The sequence below is a fragment of the Notamacropus eugenii genome, chromosome 7 (assembly GCF_028372415.1).
Source record: "Notamacropus eugenii isolate mMacEug1 chromosome 7, mMacEug1.pri_v2, whole genome shotgun sequence".
NCBI classification, from domain to species: domain Eukaryota; kingdom Metazoa; phylum Chordata; class Mammalia; order Diprotodontia; family Macropodidae; genus Notamacropus; species Notamacropus eugenii.
In genome coordinates, this window is record NC_092878.1 from 154,122,510 (window position 1) to 154,142,194 (window position 19,685).

The following is a 19,685-nucleotide window of genomic DNA, read 5'->3' on the forward strand; positions in this document are numbered from 1 at the left end:
TCCAATGAACTTTTTATCCACTGAGTTTTCTTGGCAAAGATACTAGAGCGCTTTTCCAGTATACCCCCTTTTACAGATGAGGAGCTGAGGCAAACAGGATTAAGTGACTTACCTAATCACGCAGTTAGTAAGTGTCTGAGACAGAATTTGAACTCAGATCTGCCTGATTCCATGCCTGGTGCTCTGTTCACTGCACCACTTGGCTGCCTCTGCAGAACTAGGGAATGATAAATGTCCCAATTTTTCAAAAAGAGACTAGAACAGGGTCATGGAACCTTTGGCCTTGAAACCACATGTGGCCCTTTCTTTCCTCAAGTGCAGCCCTTTGAATCCAAACTTCACAGAACAAATTTTAAAATCCAGGAGAAATTTGTTGTTCTAAGAGGCAACAGAGTCACTAGAACTTCTTAAGTTCATCTTTATTTAAATGTTATGCTGATGGCAGTGGGTGCAGATGAGATACACACTGGATAAGTCTCCTTGGTGACCCTTGTGATGCTGCAGAAGTAAGAACAGCCTTGTATGTCCTCAGAAAACAGTGACTTAACTTTGCTTGGCCTCAGTTTCCTCATATGTAAAACGAGGAGATTGGACTTTGTGAACTCGCAGGTTCCTTCAAACTAAAACTCTATGATCCTTTGGATTCTATGTACATGCATTCAAACCCACCAGCCTTCAAACTTGAGCAGGTTGGATGAGAAGGAAATGATCGACCTGAATTCTGACTGAATGTAGTGTTTGATGCATAATTCTTGCTCAGGATCATAAAAATGAGAACATTTATTTCTCTAAAGACCTCAACCCTATTATTTGAGGATTCCCTTTCTCCATCATGTTGTCGTTAGATCATTTTTCAGTTGATCATTTTCTGACTGTGATCTCATTTGGGGTTTGCTTGGCCAAGATAATGGAATGGTTTGCCATTTCCTTCTCCGGCTCATTTTATAGATGAGGAAACTGAACCAAATGGGGTTAATTGACTTGCTCAGGGTTATTCAACTAGTAAGTATCTGAGGCTGGAAGTGAACTCAGGAAGATGAGTCTTTCTGACTCCAGGTCCAATGTTCTATCCACTGCCCCACCTATTATTACTAAATGGTTTATTAGTCAAAATTTTGCAAATTGTCAAGTTCTTCCATTGTGCTGTGTTGCATACACCCTTTCACAAAGCCTCCTCTTGCAATGGTGGAGGTATTTATCAAGAACTCACCTTAGATAGGTTGCAAGCCAAGACAAAAGAAAGGATGGAGTAGAGGGAGAGAGGTGAATGACACTCATTCTAGTTTTATAACAGCTGCTAGTCAACTAGTATTTATTTAATACCTACTATGTGTCAGATATTTCTATAAACACCTTGGCTACCAAGAAATACAAAAAACCCATCTCTGCTTGCCCCAACATTGGATTCCATCTGGGTTTGGTACTACAATGCTGGTGTCAGTTACCATGGTTACAGCCAATGGCATCTAGGATGTCCTTAAAGCTGCAGGTAGCACTTATTGTGTTACACACTATTCTCCATCTTTCTCCTAGCTCCCAGCCTTGTACTGAAGTCTAGACTTCAGTCTAATCAAATACTTCCTCAAAACAAGGAAGTATTTGAACCTCAAGGGAAGAGAGGAGAAAGAAACCAACATCCTCTTCACTCCTCCTACCTACTGGGAGGAGAAGTAAGGCTGGTGACCTGTATAGCCCTCCCTCCCTCAAAACAAAGTCAAGTGCAAATCATGTGATCATTTCTCTGATGGCATGGTCTTCTTAGACTATGAAGGATGAACACAATTCTACCTACTGAATTGGTCAAGGCTTCATCCTTTCAAGCAGTCTAGTGCCCACTGAGAGGCTCAAACCTCACCACCTTTTCCCCTTCATGGAACTTGGGCCAGACAGGGCAGTGAGAAATAGCTATAATCAAAGACCTCACTCCCAAGGAGAAGGGATTCCTCAGGCCCCATATCTTGAATTGCTCTCTTTAAATCCTTGTTCTTTTCCTCTGAGCTCAGGGAAGCAATAACAATCATTTAAATGCTGAGAGCAGATAAAGCTAAAATCCAAACTTTAGATGGTATCTGCATCATGGAAAATCAATAAACAAATGCAAGGTTCAGTGAATCATCATTATATCGAGCCATCTGTTTGGAAGGATAAGCATTTGTAAGGGGAAGCCAAATGTTATGCTTTGATTACCGTTGTTGGTGATGAGGGAAAAAAATTAGCAAAACCTTTCCTGTGAGACTGGATATACTTGTGGAAATTCAAACACATTTTCATTTACTTATGGTATACTAAAAGCTTCTGTACCTGACACCTATGATTTGTCTTGACAACAGAAGTATAAACAACACCCTAATAATTAATTTTCTAATTGTTCTTGCTCACTGTGAGAGTTAGCTGGTATGTTAACATGTATACCCATGCTCTCATGAATGGATCTCTTACTCTCTGCTGAGTTCCTATGGAAATTATTTAAATACAAGATGACTTTCCTTTTTCATTCAGTCTGCTTCTAGGTTTTCTCTGTTGCTAATCAGTAAATAAATCAATCATTAAATCAAGTTAGTCAATAAATCAAAAAGCGTTGATTGAGCATGTGATACATGTTAAGCTCTGTTAGGTTTTTTTACTGAACATCTTGTCTTAGAAAGTTTGGAATATTTGAGTGATCATGAAAACATCAGATATAATTAACAAATAATTTTGTTATCTAGCTTATTTCAGACTTCAAAAATGGGAAACAAAATAATGCCTTTCAAAGTTCACAACAAATGCGTCTTCCTCTATAAAGACTCCCTCATGGATTACTCAGTCGGAAATCATCTTTGCTTCCTCTGTCCTCATGTATAGCTGATATCTGTTTTACGCTTTCATTCCATTTTATTCAGGGTGAGCATTATTATAGATTTCTTATGTATGACTGTCTCCTTCCTGCTAAGTTCCATGAGGGAGGGGGCCCGTATCTTTGAATCACCCCAACATCTTGTACAAGGATGTGTTCACAGATCTGATATTTTGCGTTAACACAAACAAATATGAACTGCTTTGATGTTTATAGAAGCAGAGTGAGTAAGAGCACTGGACGTGGAGTCAGGAAGACCTGAATTCAAATCTCCTCTCTAGCATAGCGCTTAATTAACTACTTTCATCCTCAGTTTCCTTACCTGTGAAGTGGAGATAATAATAGCACCTAACTTATGGGGTTGCTGCAAGGATCAAGTAAAATAATTTTTAAAGACCATTATTATTAAAGTTATTATTATTCTTTACCAAAACTTGCATATTTATAAATAATATTAAAATAGCTTCATATGCAGTAGAGAACATGCATTGGAGCCAGGAAAACTGGGATTCAAGTCCTACTTCTAACATAGAATGTCTGTGTGACCTCAGACAAGTAGTTTAACTTCTTCTCAATGTCCCAGGCAACTTTCTGAGACTTAAGTTGTCGAACAAGCCTTCATATGCAGTGATCGAGGAAATATCCTCATTGTGTTCTCTGCCAGTCATCCACCTCCAGAGAAAGAACTGATGGAGTCTGATCAAAGCCTCCTTTTTAAAAAATAATTTTCTTGGGGTGTTCTTTTTGTATATGTTTTCTTTTACAACATGACTAATATGAAAATATGTTTTGCATGACTACACATGAATAATCTGTATCAAATTGCTTGCCTTCTCAATGAGGGGGGAGGGGAAAATGAGAGGGGGAGAATTTGAAACTCAAAATAAAAAAAAAACAAATGCAAAATTATTTTCACATGTAATTGAAGAAACCATACAATATTAATATAATAAAAAGAGTTCACAGATCTGGTTCCAAAAATAATAAGGCTGATTAATTTTTTAGAAATTTGACGTTGGTTCTTTCTCTACCAAAGTTTTCCAGCAAGTGTTAGATGCAAGGACATCATAGACTTGGCCTTAGCAATGCAAACAAGTAGTGTATCCATTTTCTGGTTTCATATATAGTTCTTATATTTGTCAAAGTCACCCAGCACCTTTCTTGATGTTGAAAGACTCATGGAAATATACAATTTTATATTCATATTTGCATCAACTTAGAGAATGGTGTTTTACCTTTTTTGTGTCATTAATTTAAAACTGTTCTTGAGAGAGACCTTGAGAGTGTCCTTGTATCGTTTCTTCTGGTTACCATGTGATCGCCTGCCCCATGCAAGTTCTCCATAAAATGGTCTTTTTGGCAAGCATACATTTTGCACTCGAACAACGTGTCCAGCCCATTGGAGTTGCGCTCTTTGAAGCATAGATTGGATACTTGGCAGTTCAGCTCGAGCAAGGACTTCAGTGTCTGACACCTTATCTTGCCAGATCCTCAGAATCTTCCTAAGACAGTTCAAATGGAAGCGATTCAGTTTCCTGGCATGGCGCTGGTAGACTTTTCATGTTTCACAAGCATATAACAATAAGGTCAGCACAACGGCTCTGTAAACCTTCAGTTTGGTAGTCAGTCTAATACCTCTTCTCTCCCAAACCTTTCTTTGGAGCCTCCCAAACACTGATCTAGTTCTGGCAATGTATGCTTCAACCCCATTGTCAGTGTGTACACCTCTGGAAAGTATACTACCAAGGTAAGTGAACTTATCCACAGTATCCAAAACTTCTCCATTTGTTGTAATCAATGTTACAACATCTCAAGAACTTTGGATTTGACTGTGCAACGTGGGAGACACTGGCACAGGGCCACTCAGCATGGCGTGCCCACATAAGAAAAGATGCTGTGCTCTTTGAGCAAAGCAGAATTGAGACCATACAAAGTAAACGCAGGATGCACAAATTTGGGATATCCACCCCAAATGTTCATACAGTCTATCTGTGCCCAACCTGTGGTAGAACATTCCGAGCTCATATTGGTCTGATCAGCCACAGTTGGACACACTGAAATGTCACTTTACAATGGTGATGTCACTTTGGTCCTCTTCGAAGACAAAGGACAACAACCAGCCAACCAATTTAAGACTGTAGAAAGTACAGTTTTCACATCCTAGTAAAACCAACTCAGCAGATGGGCTAAACCAAGTTGAAGGTAATGGACAGTCCTCAAACCCATTAGTGAATTAGGGGGACGTCTACTTCAAGCATGTGAAGATTTCCCTGATTGGGATGGGTGGATGAGAACAATTTGTTCCAACAACCAAGAAGGTAGCTAAAGCAGGCTCTGTGAAGATCTTAGAGCTTGATTAAACATCAAAGATACCAAAGTCATCCGATGCATTCTAGGCTGTCATCAGTTGTCTTGACTTTTGTCCTGTCACTGGACTTTGATGATTGTGGAAGAGAAAGTAAGGTTGATGACTTTGTGCAACTCTGCCTCACAAATCCAATTCACATACAAATCAGGATATTAGCCATGACAACATCAGTACTCTTTGAAAGCAAAGGTTGAACAACAGAACAGCACCTAACGATGATTGTTAAAATCTGTGGAGACCTTTGTAGAATAATCCCTTGCAATGCATAAAATAAATACACCATTATGAAAATACATTTATAAAAATACCTTAAAAAACATGTTCACACACCCTAAGTTAAATCCCCTGATTTATTAATAATAAATAATATTGGTGTCTAGGTGATACAATGGATCACTCACTGGCTCTGGAGTCCAGAAGACCTAAGTTCAAATTCAACCTTAAACCCTTATTAGCAACGAGGTCACTTAGCTTCTGTTTGCACCAGTTTCCCCACCTGTAAAATGGGGATAATAACAGCACCTATTTCACAAAGTTGTTGTGAAGATCCAATGTAGTAATATTTGTAAAGGACTTAGCACAATGCCTGGTACATAGTGGGTAAATGTTTATTTACCCCTCACCATTTTCTTTTATTTTTCATTTTTAACACAGTTCATACTACATAAAACAATTTTGGTCAGGTGATACTTATTTTAAAGCATTTTAAATTTTAAATCTTTTAAAGCATTTACAATATAGACCACAAACGATTTTTTTTTAACATTAACCAACTGAGACACAAGTAATAACTATGTATGTTAACTTCACAAGCCCTTGACCTAACTGTCTCCACACTATTACTAAGAATTAAAGGACCCTAACTTATTGTTATTGGTCTAAAGTCCTAAGCCTAATAGCTTAATTTTAGACAAACTCAGATGTTTCCCCTCGCCATTTTCTTTCCTGAAATCATTCTAAAGCTAGAAGGGACCCTATGAATCTGCTAATGCAGATGCCTCACTTTAAAAGTGAGGAAATCAGTGAGGTTAGAGTAGTCAAGTGATTTTCCCATGATCTTTCCCATGATTTTCCCACAACTTACCAATGGCAGTCAGAATTTGAACTCAGGTTCCAAGTCTTCAAATCCTGTTTTTTCCACAGTACCATTCTTTCACTTTTTCCTTTTATTATGTCTACATATTTAATATTTTTTATGAAAAGCAGGATCTGAGCAACCAATCAGAAAGACTACATTTTACCCTTTAGAAATTAATCAGACAAAACAGGTCACGTTGTCCTGCCAGGGAAATGTCCTGAGAGAAATTGTCCATTCTGGGAACAAACTTGGAAGGAGTTTTCATTTCAAGGAAAAAGCCCTTGGAGAAATATTTGATTTGATTTCACTTTTTTTCTCTCTCTCATCATTGGAAATCTTGTCCAATTTAAGGTCATCTGAAAATTGAATTAATGGTCTGTTTACCCCCATTTTTTCTGGATATTTAATAAGGAACCTGAGTTGAACCTTGAACCTCAGAGGACATCCAACCCTGATCTTATGGGTTGATTAAATAGACTCTGGATATTCATCTGGATTGTATTTATTGAAACAGATTATAGAGTGTCCTCTGTTTATACTCTTTGCTCTATTTGTATTATAGCTTCTCTCAAACCAGTACTGTGACTTGTTTTCAGTTCCATCCTCTTTTCCTTGACAGTTCAACCAGATGCTTTCTTCTGGTTTCTTTTGTTTCGATACTCTCTCCTGTTTTAATACTTTCTTTTCTGGGACAAAATTCAGTCTCCATTTTGTTCCTTGTTATTAAGAATTTGGAGATGACTTTCAATTTGTGATTCATCTTCCAGTTTTCTAATTTATTGAACAGTGACTGGAAGACAGATTATAGAAAAGTATTTAATGGAAAATTTGTATCTATATATGCTTTCTCCTCTGAACCATTACTGATTTTTTAAAAGTCCAGGACTTTTGAATAAAGACTCTTAGATTTTCTAACCTATGAATCACCTCCAAGTGGATACATGATCTATATGTAATAGGTCATATTAATTTTAAAAATATTCAAAAGTAAATAATGACAGGGAAAGCATTATTGATCAAGGTTACTGATCCCTCTAAAAGGGATAGAAATGATTATAGGAGATAAAATGAGCAATTATGAGGATATAAAACAGAAAACTTATTTGAATAAATAAAAACAATGCGGTTAGAGAATGAGAATCAGTTAATTGTGTGTGAGGGGGAGCATCTTTGCAACAAATTCAAGAAAAATAGGGAAACAATATAAACATATAAGAACAGAAGTCAATCCTCATTGGGTAAATGGTGAGAAGAGTTGAATAAGCAGTTATCAAAGGAAGAAATACAAGCAACCATAAACATATAAAAATGTTCCAAATCACTGATAGTAATAGAAATTAAAATTGAAACTACTTTGAGATTCCATTTGATAGCTACCATATTGACAAAGGTGACCAAAACAGGGAAAAGACAATTTTTAGAGGGGCCTCAGAAGATGAGTCTTAATTCAGTGTTGTTGGATGGCTCCAGTCATTCTGGAAAGCAATTTGGAACTATGCCTCCCCCCCAAAAAGGTCACAAAATTTGATACCTACTTGATTACATTGATACAACTGCAGTTGATTGTTATATAGAATATTGATACCCATTCATACAACTGGAGTTGTTATATAGAGTATTGATACTCATTGACACAATTGGAGTTGATTGTTATATAGAGTATTATCCTAAGCTTCATTTCTTCTCCATTGCTTTAGAACCTTCCCAAGAGTTATTGCTGATTTGTGAGTCTCTAACCCCAGTACTCTGTGTTCCTTATTTTATCTAACACTGTTACTGTGTGCAATTGCTTCTGTATCATGCATACATAATGTTTCATTGATCAGCTTTTCTATATTTAAATATGCTCTATCCACTCCCACCCCTACCCCGGAAATTAGGTGAGCTTTTTCCTTAAAGGGTATTTAGAACTTTCCAGAGACTTGATTAAGCTCAGAACACTAGAGGTTCAGATTGTTGATATCACTGTCTCTTTGTCTGAGTACAAAGCAGTATTGAGGAGATGCTCTGGTACTTGGCTTATGGATCAAGGTGGAAAACTCAAGCATTTAGTTGAATCAGTTTAAAAGGTCCTTACTGCTCATCATTGTTAAATCTCCTTGTTAAATGAGCTATAGTTAAGTAAATCTCTTTTAAAAAGTGATTGACCCAAAAGTGCCTCATTTTATTCCAATGTCAAACCTAAACTTCATGGGGATTGACCTGGGTCAGGTCCAGCCCAGAATAAAACTAGCATCAAATTGTTTTAATGTTTTATCCCTGTAGCACAATTTGCAATTTGGTATTGCCGAACACTTCCTTTTAACTTTTTTTCAATCATTATTTCCTTAGAGATTCTTGATCTTTGTTTTGTGTAGGGGTGTGTATATGCGCGTGATAAATTTGTTATTATCTTGTTTTATCTCAATAATAAAGCAATCCTTTGGTAGTTTGGTATTTACAAATTTAATAATCTATACGTTAACTTAGATAGTACTGTCATTTTAATTATAATAGCATGGCCCAACTATGCACAATTCATCCCTCTCCAAATATTTAAGTATTCCTTTTATGTCTGCAAAAAGTGTTTTATCATTGTAAAAGTGGTGTGTATTTTGATATCTGCATTTACGGATATAAATATACTGTCTGGGTTTTGTTCACAACATATAGAAAGACTGGTGATACTTGTGGGTCTGTTTTATAATCCTGCTATGTTACTAAATTTATTTATTGTTTCCATTGATTTTAGTAAATAATCTATCACATCATCAGAGAAACAGCTTATTCCTTCTTTGCTTTTACTTACTCTATCAGTCTCTTTTTATCTGATTTGTATAGTTAATATTTCTAGAACTATATAAAAATAATAGTTACAGTGAACATCTTTGCTTTAACTGTAAATCTTCTTGGTAAAATGTCTAGTGTTTCTGCATTATATGTGATTTTATTGTTCACTTGTTTTGGTTATCTGACTCTTTGTGACCCCATTTGGGATTTTCTTGGTAAAGATACTGGGGTGGTTTGCTATTTCCTTCTCAAGCTCATTCTACAGATGAGGAAACTGAGGCAAACAGTATTAAGTGACTTGCTCTAGGTCACACAGCTAGTAAGTGTCTGAGGTCAGATTCGAACTCAGAAAGATGAGTCTCTCTGACTCCAGGCCTGACATTCCATCCATTGCATTACCTAGCTACACCTTACACATGATAGTCACTGTTAGTTTAAAGATAGATACCACAGTGGTGTCAAACTGAAAAGGAAACAAAATCCTTGTGGGCCAAGTTAACACAATTTATGTTGCATTGTATTTTTATTTGTTTTTAAAGTGTTTCCCAATTATACTTTGATCTCGTCTGGCCATACACAGGTAAACCTCTGGTTTACCATGTTAAGGATAGGACTTTTTGTTTCTGTGTTTTCTAGTGTTCAAATATAAAAGGATATTGTATTTTGTAAAAACACAAGAAAAATAATTTTTCTGTGTCTAATGCCATCATATGATTTATTGCTACATGTCATTTACATGGTGTATTATTTTTATAATTTTCCTAATTTTAAGCCAACTATTCATGGCATAAATCCAATCTGATCTTAACAGACAATCTTTTGTAAAACATTTCTGTAGATTCTTTGCTAATATTTTATTTAATATTTTTGCATTGATATTCCATAGGTATTAGCCTATACTTCTCTTTCTCTCATTTATCTCTTCCTGATTTTAGTAGCAGGACCATATTTTTCTACATAAAATAAGTTTGATAGTGTGCCATATTTCCCTATATTTGCAAACAATGTATGTAAAATTAGACTTAATTCTTTTAATATTTTGTTTATAAAATTGCCTTTTCAATCCATTTAATCTTGTCTCATCCCTACCCTCTCTTTTCCCCCTCCATTGGGAGTTAATGTATGACTTCTTCAAGTTCTCTTTTTAAAATTCTCAATATATCATACTAGAAATTTAGATATTTTATGTTATTGCAAATATCCATCTTCTCTGTTCAAGTTATCAGTTTTCTGACATAAAATTAGGCAAAATAATTCTAATAATTTTCTCCATTCTTCATTTGTTGTGAATTAATTTTCACTTTTGACATTGAGGATTTGTTTTTGGTCAAATTAGCTTAATTTATCTTTTTTTAATTTTCCTCATCCTCCAAAAACTCTCTATTGTTTCTATTTATTAATTCAGTAGTGAGTTGTTTATTTTGGGGGGAAAGGTCAGTTTGCTATCTCTTCAAAGACCTCATTTTTAGTGTTTACTTGTGATTTTTATTTGCTTTTTTCCTTCTCAACTCATTATTATATTTTTTCTCTCTTTTGTTAATGAGAGTTTTTAGAAATAAATTTTCCCTCAGGGACTTCTTTGGCTACCTCACAAGAATTTTGGTATACTGTTTCTTTTTTTTCATTTTTAAAATAAAATTAAGGATTTTTGTACAATTTGTTCTTTAACCCACCAATTTTAATGACTAAATTAATGTCTCTAAGTTTGATTTTTTTATTCCAATGTCATTTATATGCATAATATAATTTTTATTAGATTGTGGTCAATAAAAGATATGTTTAATATTTCTGATTTTCTGAAATTATTTGTGAGGCTTTTATGCCTTACTACACTTTGTACAGGTACCATGCAAAGCTTAGAAATATGTATATTCTTATCCAGTAATCTCTAGAAAGACCATGCTGTTCTAGGCCCTCTACACAACTCCATACTTCCACTCCAATAATGGCTCCGAGTTAGCCCTGTTTCATGATGTGATTTCCCAGGTTTCTCTACAATGCTATTCTGGGTCCTGCCTCTCATTTCTGGGATACATAGGTGGTGGTAGGGGTGGTGGTGGTGGTGGTGTTCTACCAAGGTTCAGACCCCCAATTATTAGAACTCATATTGATTTGCAACACTTCATATTCAGATTGTTGGTTAGCTTAAATTTTGTTTTTGAGAGCTGAGCTGCCTCCCACCCTTTTTTTCACCCATTTTGATTTCCTTTTGTGTTATGTGAGTTCAAAATTGTTTTCCTTTTTTTGTCTACATATTTGTTTCAAAATTTGTTTCTTGTCTTCTCTCTTTGCATCCCTTTCTCTGTCTCTCTGTCTCTCTCTGTCTCTGTCTCTATCTCTGTTCCTCTCTGAAAGATGGTTTTATTTAAATATAATAGAGAGATGGGAGGGGTACTACAGATGTGAAATGTTGCATGCACTTTCAGACAAGGTCACTGAATCATTAGTATTACTTAACTGTTTTACTTTGTTACAAGAGACCTCTCAGAAAGTGGGGGTAATCTGTAAATATTTGCAATGTAAAAAGAAAACATCAATAAAAATGAAAGTGCAAAAAAGTGTATTATTTTTTTCTGATGGGATTATATTAAAAACTTCATAGGTTTTCTTTTAAAAAGAGGTATTAAAATAATTGCGTGACTTATTATTCTTATAAGCCAATGTTATTACTGTTAATTGAATTATCTCTGTCAATGAGCCGACTGATTACTTTATCTTTCTGAAAATACTCTTTATTCGTTATTATGAATATCTAAAATTTTGTTTAATAAATAAGAAATATTAAGTACTGTCTTCAAAATCCATAGTGAATATTCAAACCCTGTAAGATGGCATTGCATATAATTGATCATAATTCCAATAATGTAACATTTATATCTCTTGAGAATTGCTCAGCAAAACTGCTGACTTAGGGGCTTAGTTTGCTTCCAAAATTTGTTATTTCTAGGAACATCACTCCTAGATATGCATGAAGTATACATGTGTATAAATTTGTTAATATTTATTTTATTTTCAGTAATGAACCTTTGTTAGCAAGAGACAGGGCCATGATCGTGTTGAGTTATTTCAGTCGTATCTGACTCTTTATGACCCCACTTTTGATTTTCTTGGCAAAGATATTGGACTGGTTTGCCATCTCTTTCTCCAGTTCATTTTACAGATGAGGTACTGAGGCAAATAGGGTTAAATGACTTGCCCAGGATCATACAGCTAGAAAGTGTCTGAGGTCAAATTGGAACTCAGGAAGATGAGTTATCCTGACTCCAGGCCCTGCACTCTATCCGCTGTGCCATCTAGCTGCCTTTCAACTTATATCTCTTCTGCGATCAACTTTCTATGGTGGCAAGAGAAGAAACCTGTATATAAATATTCCCTTTTGATGCTAACCGGTTAACTGATCCCTGATAATTTGTGCTCTGTTAGCCCTAGGCTTTCCCCCTATACATAGGCGATGAAAATACCTCAGATCCTCAGCAGTGAAGATCAAAGGAAGCCATGCTTATAGTTTGATTTGCATCTTCTTCCAGCATTGTATAAAAAGTCAATAGTTTTTCTCCAACTCCATCAGCACTTTGTCCCCTTGCCTTGCATATAGTAGGTCCAAATGAGAAAGCACTCCCATCATCATACAGAGAACGTGTCTTGGTTCATTTGGTCAGTGAATGATAGTTGAATTGTACACAGATCTTTCACGACTCTGGTTCTGTCTGTTTCTACCAGTAAGTGTGTGAGCTTAGAGAAGTCATTTACCTTTTGGGAATCTTACTTTATTCACCAAGGAAATGTAGGGCTTGAATTCAAGATCTCTATGGTCCCTTTTGTCACTAAAATTCTATGATTCTAAAATGTCTGTCTCCCAAGTACTATTTACAAATTTCCACCCATTTTAAAATTAAATAAAATATATCAATAAAAATTGTGATTCCTCCACAGGAGCCTATTTCTCTTCCTCTCCTTGCTTTCACAGAAAGGGCTTCACTTTCATGTTCAAATTGATTACAGGATGCTAGGAAGCTTGTACTTTGATCCAACTCTATCCATTCAGGACTGCTATGAGTGTCAGGCAAATTATTGTCTTTGTTTTATCATATCCTTTTGTCATGCCTTTCCTTGAAAGCTTTCCTGTTTTTTTTCCAGGTGAATGAAATTTACCACGATGAGTCACTTGGGGTACATATTAATGTTGTGCTGGTACGCATGATAATGCTGGGTTATACCAAGGTAAGAATGGTCTCTGATGCCCTATGTGAAACTTTGGTCAGAGGACCAGATGGAGTCATTCCTATAACTCCAAATAACAATGGAACAGATTGCCCTGAGCTGAAGGAAAGGAATTGTCCATATGAGAAAGGAAAACTCCCATAACTTAGCCAGAGAGATTTTGGTTTCTCTCTTTTCATACAAGGAGGAAATTAGCCTATGATTTTAGCCTATGAAAATGGTGGTTCTTTTCCAATAAGGATTCTTGAAATGAGCAGTTAGGCCTCAGACAGCACAAATATGGAGATTTGCAATTTTCAACTAACTCCTAAACTTCTAAGAATAGGAAGAGTATCTTGTACATCTTTGTATAAACCCACATGATGCCTTGCTCAATAAATATTTGTTGAATGAATAAACATGATCCAATTAAAGAGAAGCTGTTTAATCACTAAATTACACCAATTAGAACTCTTTTGCTTACTTATAACATTTTACAGAAATAGCCTTTATTTTGTGGAAAGAATGGTGGATAATTTCTCCATTTTGATTTTTTTTTCCTTTGGAAGAAAGGTTTGGAGAAGAAAAATGGGATATCATAAAAATATATGACTTTTATTTGCAAGCATTTCTTGTAAAACAATTGACTTCAGTTGGTCTATAAACGACTCTTCCATGATCTTCAGATTCCGCCCCATGAAATTAGTCAATGCTATTCTGCTTTAGATAGAGTTTAATATTATTTAATTGTGGAAGCCTGATAGGAGAGGTAAGAAGGCTAATTTCCTAATTGCTGTGATATTTTAGGTTATGGGTCTTTTCTTTCAGTTTTTCTTTTTCCAGGTTTGAAATACTAATGAATGTTTTCATTTAGGAAAGAGAAAGAAATACTATTGTGTTAGCTTTTCTTCCCATATTCGATATTCCTTTATCTTCTTCTAATGAGATAGAATGTCATGGAGTCTTGGTTTAGTCTCTGTAGCCTAACCTACTTTATCTCAGTCGCAGAGAATGTAAGCAGATTCCAGTTGTTATCCTTAAGGGCCAAGGTTTAGCAGTTCCCTTCATTTGTTAGAGAATGCATGTGCTCTGCATAGAACCATCCATGGTTATTTTATTAAGAATGTAAACATTGATAATAGCATTTGTTGAAACATAAAATCCAATCCAAGAAACATTTTAACCACTTCCATATTAAACACTAGGGGACTTATGTTACAATGTATCACAGAGAATTCTCTCATTTAGATATGGGCTTACCACATAGTGGGCACTTGATAATAAATACTTGTTTCATTTGACTCCAACATTCTAAGAAATGGAAACTTTTCAGCTACTATTCTGATGCACAGCTAGGAAATAGAGAATATATCTAGCTCCCTGGTTTCCCCATTATCTCATATAATACTTTGCAAATAAACATTTTAAAAATAATTTTTCCAGTAAGCAAAATTATGGTCATTCTCCCTCCCACCTTCCCCCACACTGAAGAAAAAATAACGAAACCTCCATAACAAATATTCTGTCAAGCAAAATGTCAACAATTTCCGTGTCCTTATGCACCCTGAGTCTATCCTCTCTCTTTCTAGAAATGACTGTCTTGCTTTCTCCTTGGTCTTCTGAAATACTTCAAGAAGCTCATTCTTTGTTTTCCTTGTTCATCAGGCCATAAAAGTAACTGTCTAAGAATTAGAAGCCCAAAGATTAGTGTCAAATAAAGACACAGAATGTAGGCTTTGGGAAAATCTGGCACAAGCATGTTTAATTGATTGTTATCATTCAGTCCATCAGCCTTATAGAGAGAGGAAATCCATCCCGGAGTCTGGAGAATGTATGCCGCTGGGCATGTCAGCAGCAGAAGTCGGATCCCAACCATCCTGAGCACCATGATCATGCCATTTTTCTAACGAGGCAAGACTTTGGCCCTGCTGGTATGCAAGGTAACGATGCTGTCACAGAGGAGGAGATTCCCATGTAATCGCCAAATCAGACATTGTTGTCAGGTGTTCTAGCCAACTCAGTGTATGGAGTTTTATATTATTCAGTGCTATCTTTTCTGACACCTTCCATTGACTTCCTTGGAGTATTGCAAAGAAAAGAATATTTCCAAAATTCAATACTTTCAAACTCATAAATTGCAAGAGAGTCATACAGGCATAGTGGATAGAGAGCTAGCCTTGGAGTCAGAAAAAGGTAGGTCATGTCCTACATTGGACACATTAGCAGCACAAACCAAGGCCAGACTTTCATTGTTCCAAGGCAACTCTGTTATATTTTGAGTTATAGAATGGTCACCAGACTGCACTGGAAAAAGGGATTTCCTCACTAGGAGCTCCCTATACAAATTAGATGAAAAATCCAGACTAAATGATACTAGTAAAAAATCACACTTTTCTTAAATTACCACTGGCATAGATTTTGGGGGAAATGACCCAAAAAGTCCATCGTGAATTGAGGAAACTGCTAATGTGAAAAATTAGAAGCAACAAAAGAAGATGAATTCACCTCATCTTAACTACTTGTGCTGAATTCTGACATAGGCATTGGGGAAAAAAATAGATTCCATACTTCCAATTATCGGTTTTCAGGGACTTAAAAAAATTGCCCAGTACTATGGTATCGAAGTCATACCAGTCATTTATCATCCTTAATTTCAGTTTTCTCATCTGTAAAGTGAGAGGGTTCAATTAAATGACTTATAAGACTATATTCAGCTCTAAATCTGTGATCTGCGACCTGTGTGGTCAATGAAAAGATTCAGCAATGACTAGATCATGCACAGCAGCCATAAAGGAGCTCATGTATCTTCATCCAAAAGAAAAGACAGATTCAAACGGCGGCTGCTTTGTAGGATATGACTTTACCAAGGACAAGTAACTGTTCTTGTTTCACAGAAAATTTTTTGATAGGGAGGGATCCAGCAGCAATTCTTTGTGGGTTTTCAGATGAAATGAACATTTTTTAAAAGTTATTATTCTTTACAGGGTATGCGCCAGTCACAGGAATGTGTCATCCAGTAAGAAGCTGCACCTTAAATCATGAAGATGGTTTTTCATCAGCCTTTGTAGTGGCCCATGAAACTGGCCATGTGTAAGTCATTCTTTGCCACCAAGGGACAGAAAAAAAAAACAATTTTTCTCCTGCTTCTTCCAATTGTGTTTGTACTTTGGACAGCGGCATGTCAGATCTCGCAGGTGCCATTTTGATTTCTGTCCCACTGTCCATGTGTCTAAACCAGGAAATGGGTCATGTACTGAAACTGTGAACAAGTGGTACTCATTGGGACATCCATACTAGGTTCAGATTTGCTGTAAAACAATAGCAAGATGTAGGAAGTTATCTTATCTCATTATACTCTATTCCATAGTAAATGTGGTTTCTCAAAGAATGCTAGCTTTCCTCCCAACAGGCCTAAAGGTTCTCCTTGGTATTGTTTTTGGTTGAGTTTGGAATAATTGGCACAGATCTTTTCATGAACACGTGTTAAACAAATCTGAAGTTATCAAGTCAGTTCCCCTACTCATCAGCGTATCTTTGCTTCTTCCTGATCTTATCCCATTTTGATCTTTCTAGGTTAGGAATGGAACATGATGGTCAAGGAAACAGGTGTGGTGATGAGACAGCCATGGGAAGTGTTATGGCTCCATTGGTCCAGGCAGCATTTCATCGCTATCACTGGTCCCGGTGCAGTGGCCAGGAACTGAAAAGATACATACAGTAAGAACCCCATGGGCATGTATAGAGAATACCAGGAAACTATAACTTGAAAAGAGAGACATGAGCTGCCCATGTCTGTCTTTGGTAATATGAAGACATGTACATTAAAATATAAGTCTGGATGTTCAAAGTAGAAAATTTCATAAGATTATCGATTTTGAACTGGAAAAGAGAGTAAAAGAAATCCCTCTCTCAACCAACTGTCAATCACTTATTAGGAGCCACTTGGTACCAGTCACTGTGCTAGGTGGTGAGGACAAGTATTAAAGTGAAACAGTCATCTCTCCAAACCCCATCATTTTCCAGATAAAAAACTGAGGCCCAGAGAGGCCACACAACCACAGAGGAGGGACCTCAGAGACCATCTAGTCAAACTCATTTTCAAGATGAGAAGCTGCATCCCAAAGAAGTTGGAATATGCCCAAGGGCATCCAAGCAGTGTCGAGGTCAGAATCTAAACCCAGGTCTTTTGCTTCTTTGTCGGGTTTGGATTCATGACCTAATTCCAAGACTTACTGTGGATATGGGCATGCTCAAGTCCATTAACCTTTCTGGTGTTCAGTTCTGTCATTTATAAACTCATGACCATGCTATTTGCACTATGCATCTCACAATGTGGTTGTGTAGGGCAAGATCTCTAATCCTAAAAGTGCTGTATAAAGATGAGCTGCTTTTATTATCCTCATTGTCACCTATCTCACTTTTCTCATCTTTTTAGGTAGAGTTCAGGTAGAAATGGTGCTCAGTCAAGTCACTCTCCTGCTAGGTGGTGCCATATTGCACAGAGTGCTGGGCATAAAGTCAGGAAGACTTAAGTTTGAATTCTGCCTCAGATAGTTACTAGCTGTGTGGTTCTAGGCAAGTTACTTTTCTCTGCTTCAGCTTCCTCCTCTGTGAGATGGGGATAATAATAGCACCTATGTCCCAGGGTTCTTGTGAATATAAAATGAGATAATATTTATAAAGTACCTTATAAAACATGAAATTTTATATAAATAGTGATCTTTTAATATTATAATTAACATTATATTTAATCTTTATATCATCAATAATATAAATTACATTAATACATTATATTAACACTAATTATTAATCAGTATTATTAATATAGTAGCATAAACTAGGATAACTATATAACATATATTGCAGTAATATATTTGGTACCATTTTTAATGTTTATTAAATAAATAATATAGTTAATGTTATATTTAACATTAAAATTGATGTTGATTTAATATATTGAGAAATAATCTATAAATATATTTAATGATTTTATAGTTTAAGTTAATTATTTAAAATAATTTAATTTACTTTGATTTAGTAATATAATAATAAATAATAATATTTAATTATATTTAATTTAATTCACTTTTGAACAGACAGATAAAAGAAATGCTTTAAAAATTTAATGTAGTTACTGAGCTGAAAGTTTTCTTTTCATTTTCTGTAATTTCACCAAAAATATCTTTGGGATAAATTCAGTATGAGATAGGATGAAAGGAGTGATTTGTGATTCATCTTGCTCCCATGTAATTTTAATTTCTCTCCTTGGCTTCTATAACTTTGGAAGCTTTATCATTTTGTGTAGTTTGGAAGCAGTGAATATTTTTGTAAGGTTACAATCTATCCAAATGGTGTTCTTGAGGTTTTTTTTCTGGTTTTTATTTTATTTTTTAGGTTTTTTTTTTTAATGTTCTACAATCACTACCATAAAACTTAGATTTTTCCCCCCTCCCTATCCCTCACCACTCCCTTCCTCCCCAAGACCGCATACAATTCTATATAGGATCTACACATACTTTCCTATGGAATACATTTTCACTATAGTCATGCTGTGTAGACAAGCTAAAATAAGTGGAAGAAATCATATAACAAATCAAAACATAATACACACACACACAAACAAATGATCTGCTACATTCTGCAAACGAATTTCATAGTTCTTTCTCTGAGCGTGGAAGGCATTTTGCCTGAAAAGATCATTGGGAATTTTTTTTTTAAAGTTCTTGAGTTGTTACGAAGTTCCAAGTCTACCAGAAAAAAACTCTCGCACACTGTGGTCGTTGCTGTGCACAAAGTTGTCCTGGTTCTGCTCCTTTTGCTCAGCATCAGATCATATAAATCCTTCCAGGCCTCTCTGAAGTCTTCTTGTTGATCATTTCTTATGGCACAATAGTACTCCATTACATTCATATACCATAATTTATTCAGTCATTCCCTAATTGATGGGCATCCCTTTGATTTCCAGTTTTTGGCAACTACAAAGAGAGCTGCTATAAATATTTTTGTACATATGGGACCCTTTCCTATTTTTATGATCTCTTGGAGATACAGTCCTAGAAGCGATATTGCTGGGTCAAAGGGTATGCACATTTTTGTAGCCCTTTGGGCATAGTTTCAAACCACTCTCCAGAATGGCTGGATGAGCTCACAGCTCCACCAACAATGAATTACTGTTCCAACTCTCTCACATCCTCTCCAACATTTATCATTTTCCTGTTCTGTCACGTTTGCCAATCTAATAGGTGTGATGTGGTACCTCAGAGTTGTTTTGATTTGCATCTCTCTAATCAAAAGTGATTTAGAGCATTTTTTTATATGATTATAGATATCTTTAATTTCTTCCTCTGAAAATTGCCTGTTCATATACTTTGACCATTTATCAATTGGGGAATGACTTGTACTGTTGTACATTTGACTCAGTTCTCTATATATTC

The 19,685-nt window shown here is 35.8% G+C and overlaps 1 protein-coding gene across 2 annotated transcripts in view; it reads left to right on the forward strand.

Moving 5' to 3' along the window:
- ADAMTS3 (ADAM metallopeptidase with thrombospondin type 1 motif 3) overlaps window positions 1-19,685 on the forward strand; it is a 294,819-nt gene that overhangs the window by 214,178 nt on the left and 60,956 nt on the right. For both annotated transcript variants that reach the window (XM_072624390.1, XM_072624391.1), the window contains 4 exons: window positions 13,189-13,272; window positions 15,035-15,191; window positions 16,236-16,341; window positions 16,825-16,968. In XM_072624390.1, the coding sequence (XP_072480491.1) occupies window positions 13,189-13,272; window positions 15,035-15,191; window positions 16,236-16,341; window positions 16,825-16,968 (491 nt within the window). The remainder of the gene's footprint in view (window positions 1-13,188; window positions 13,273-15,034; window positions 15,192-16,235; window positions 16,342-16,824; window positions 16,969-19,685) is intronic.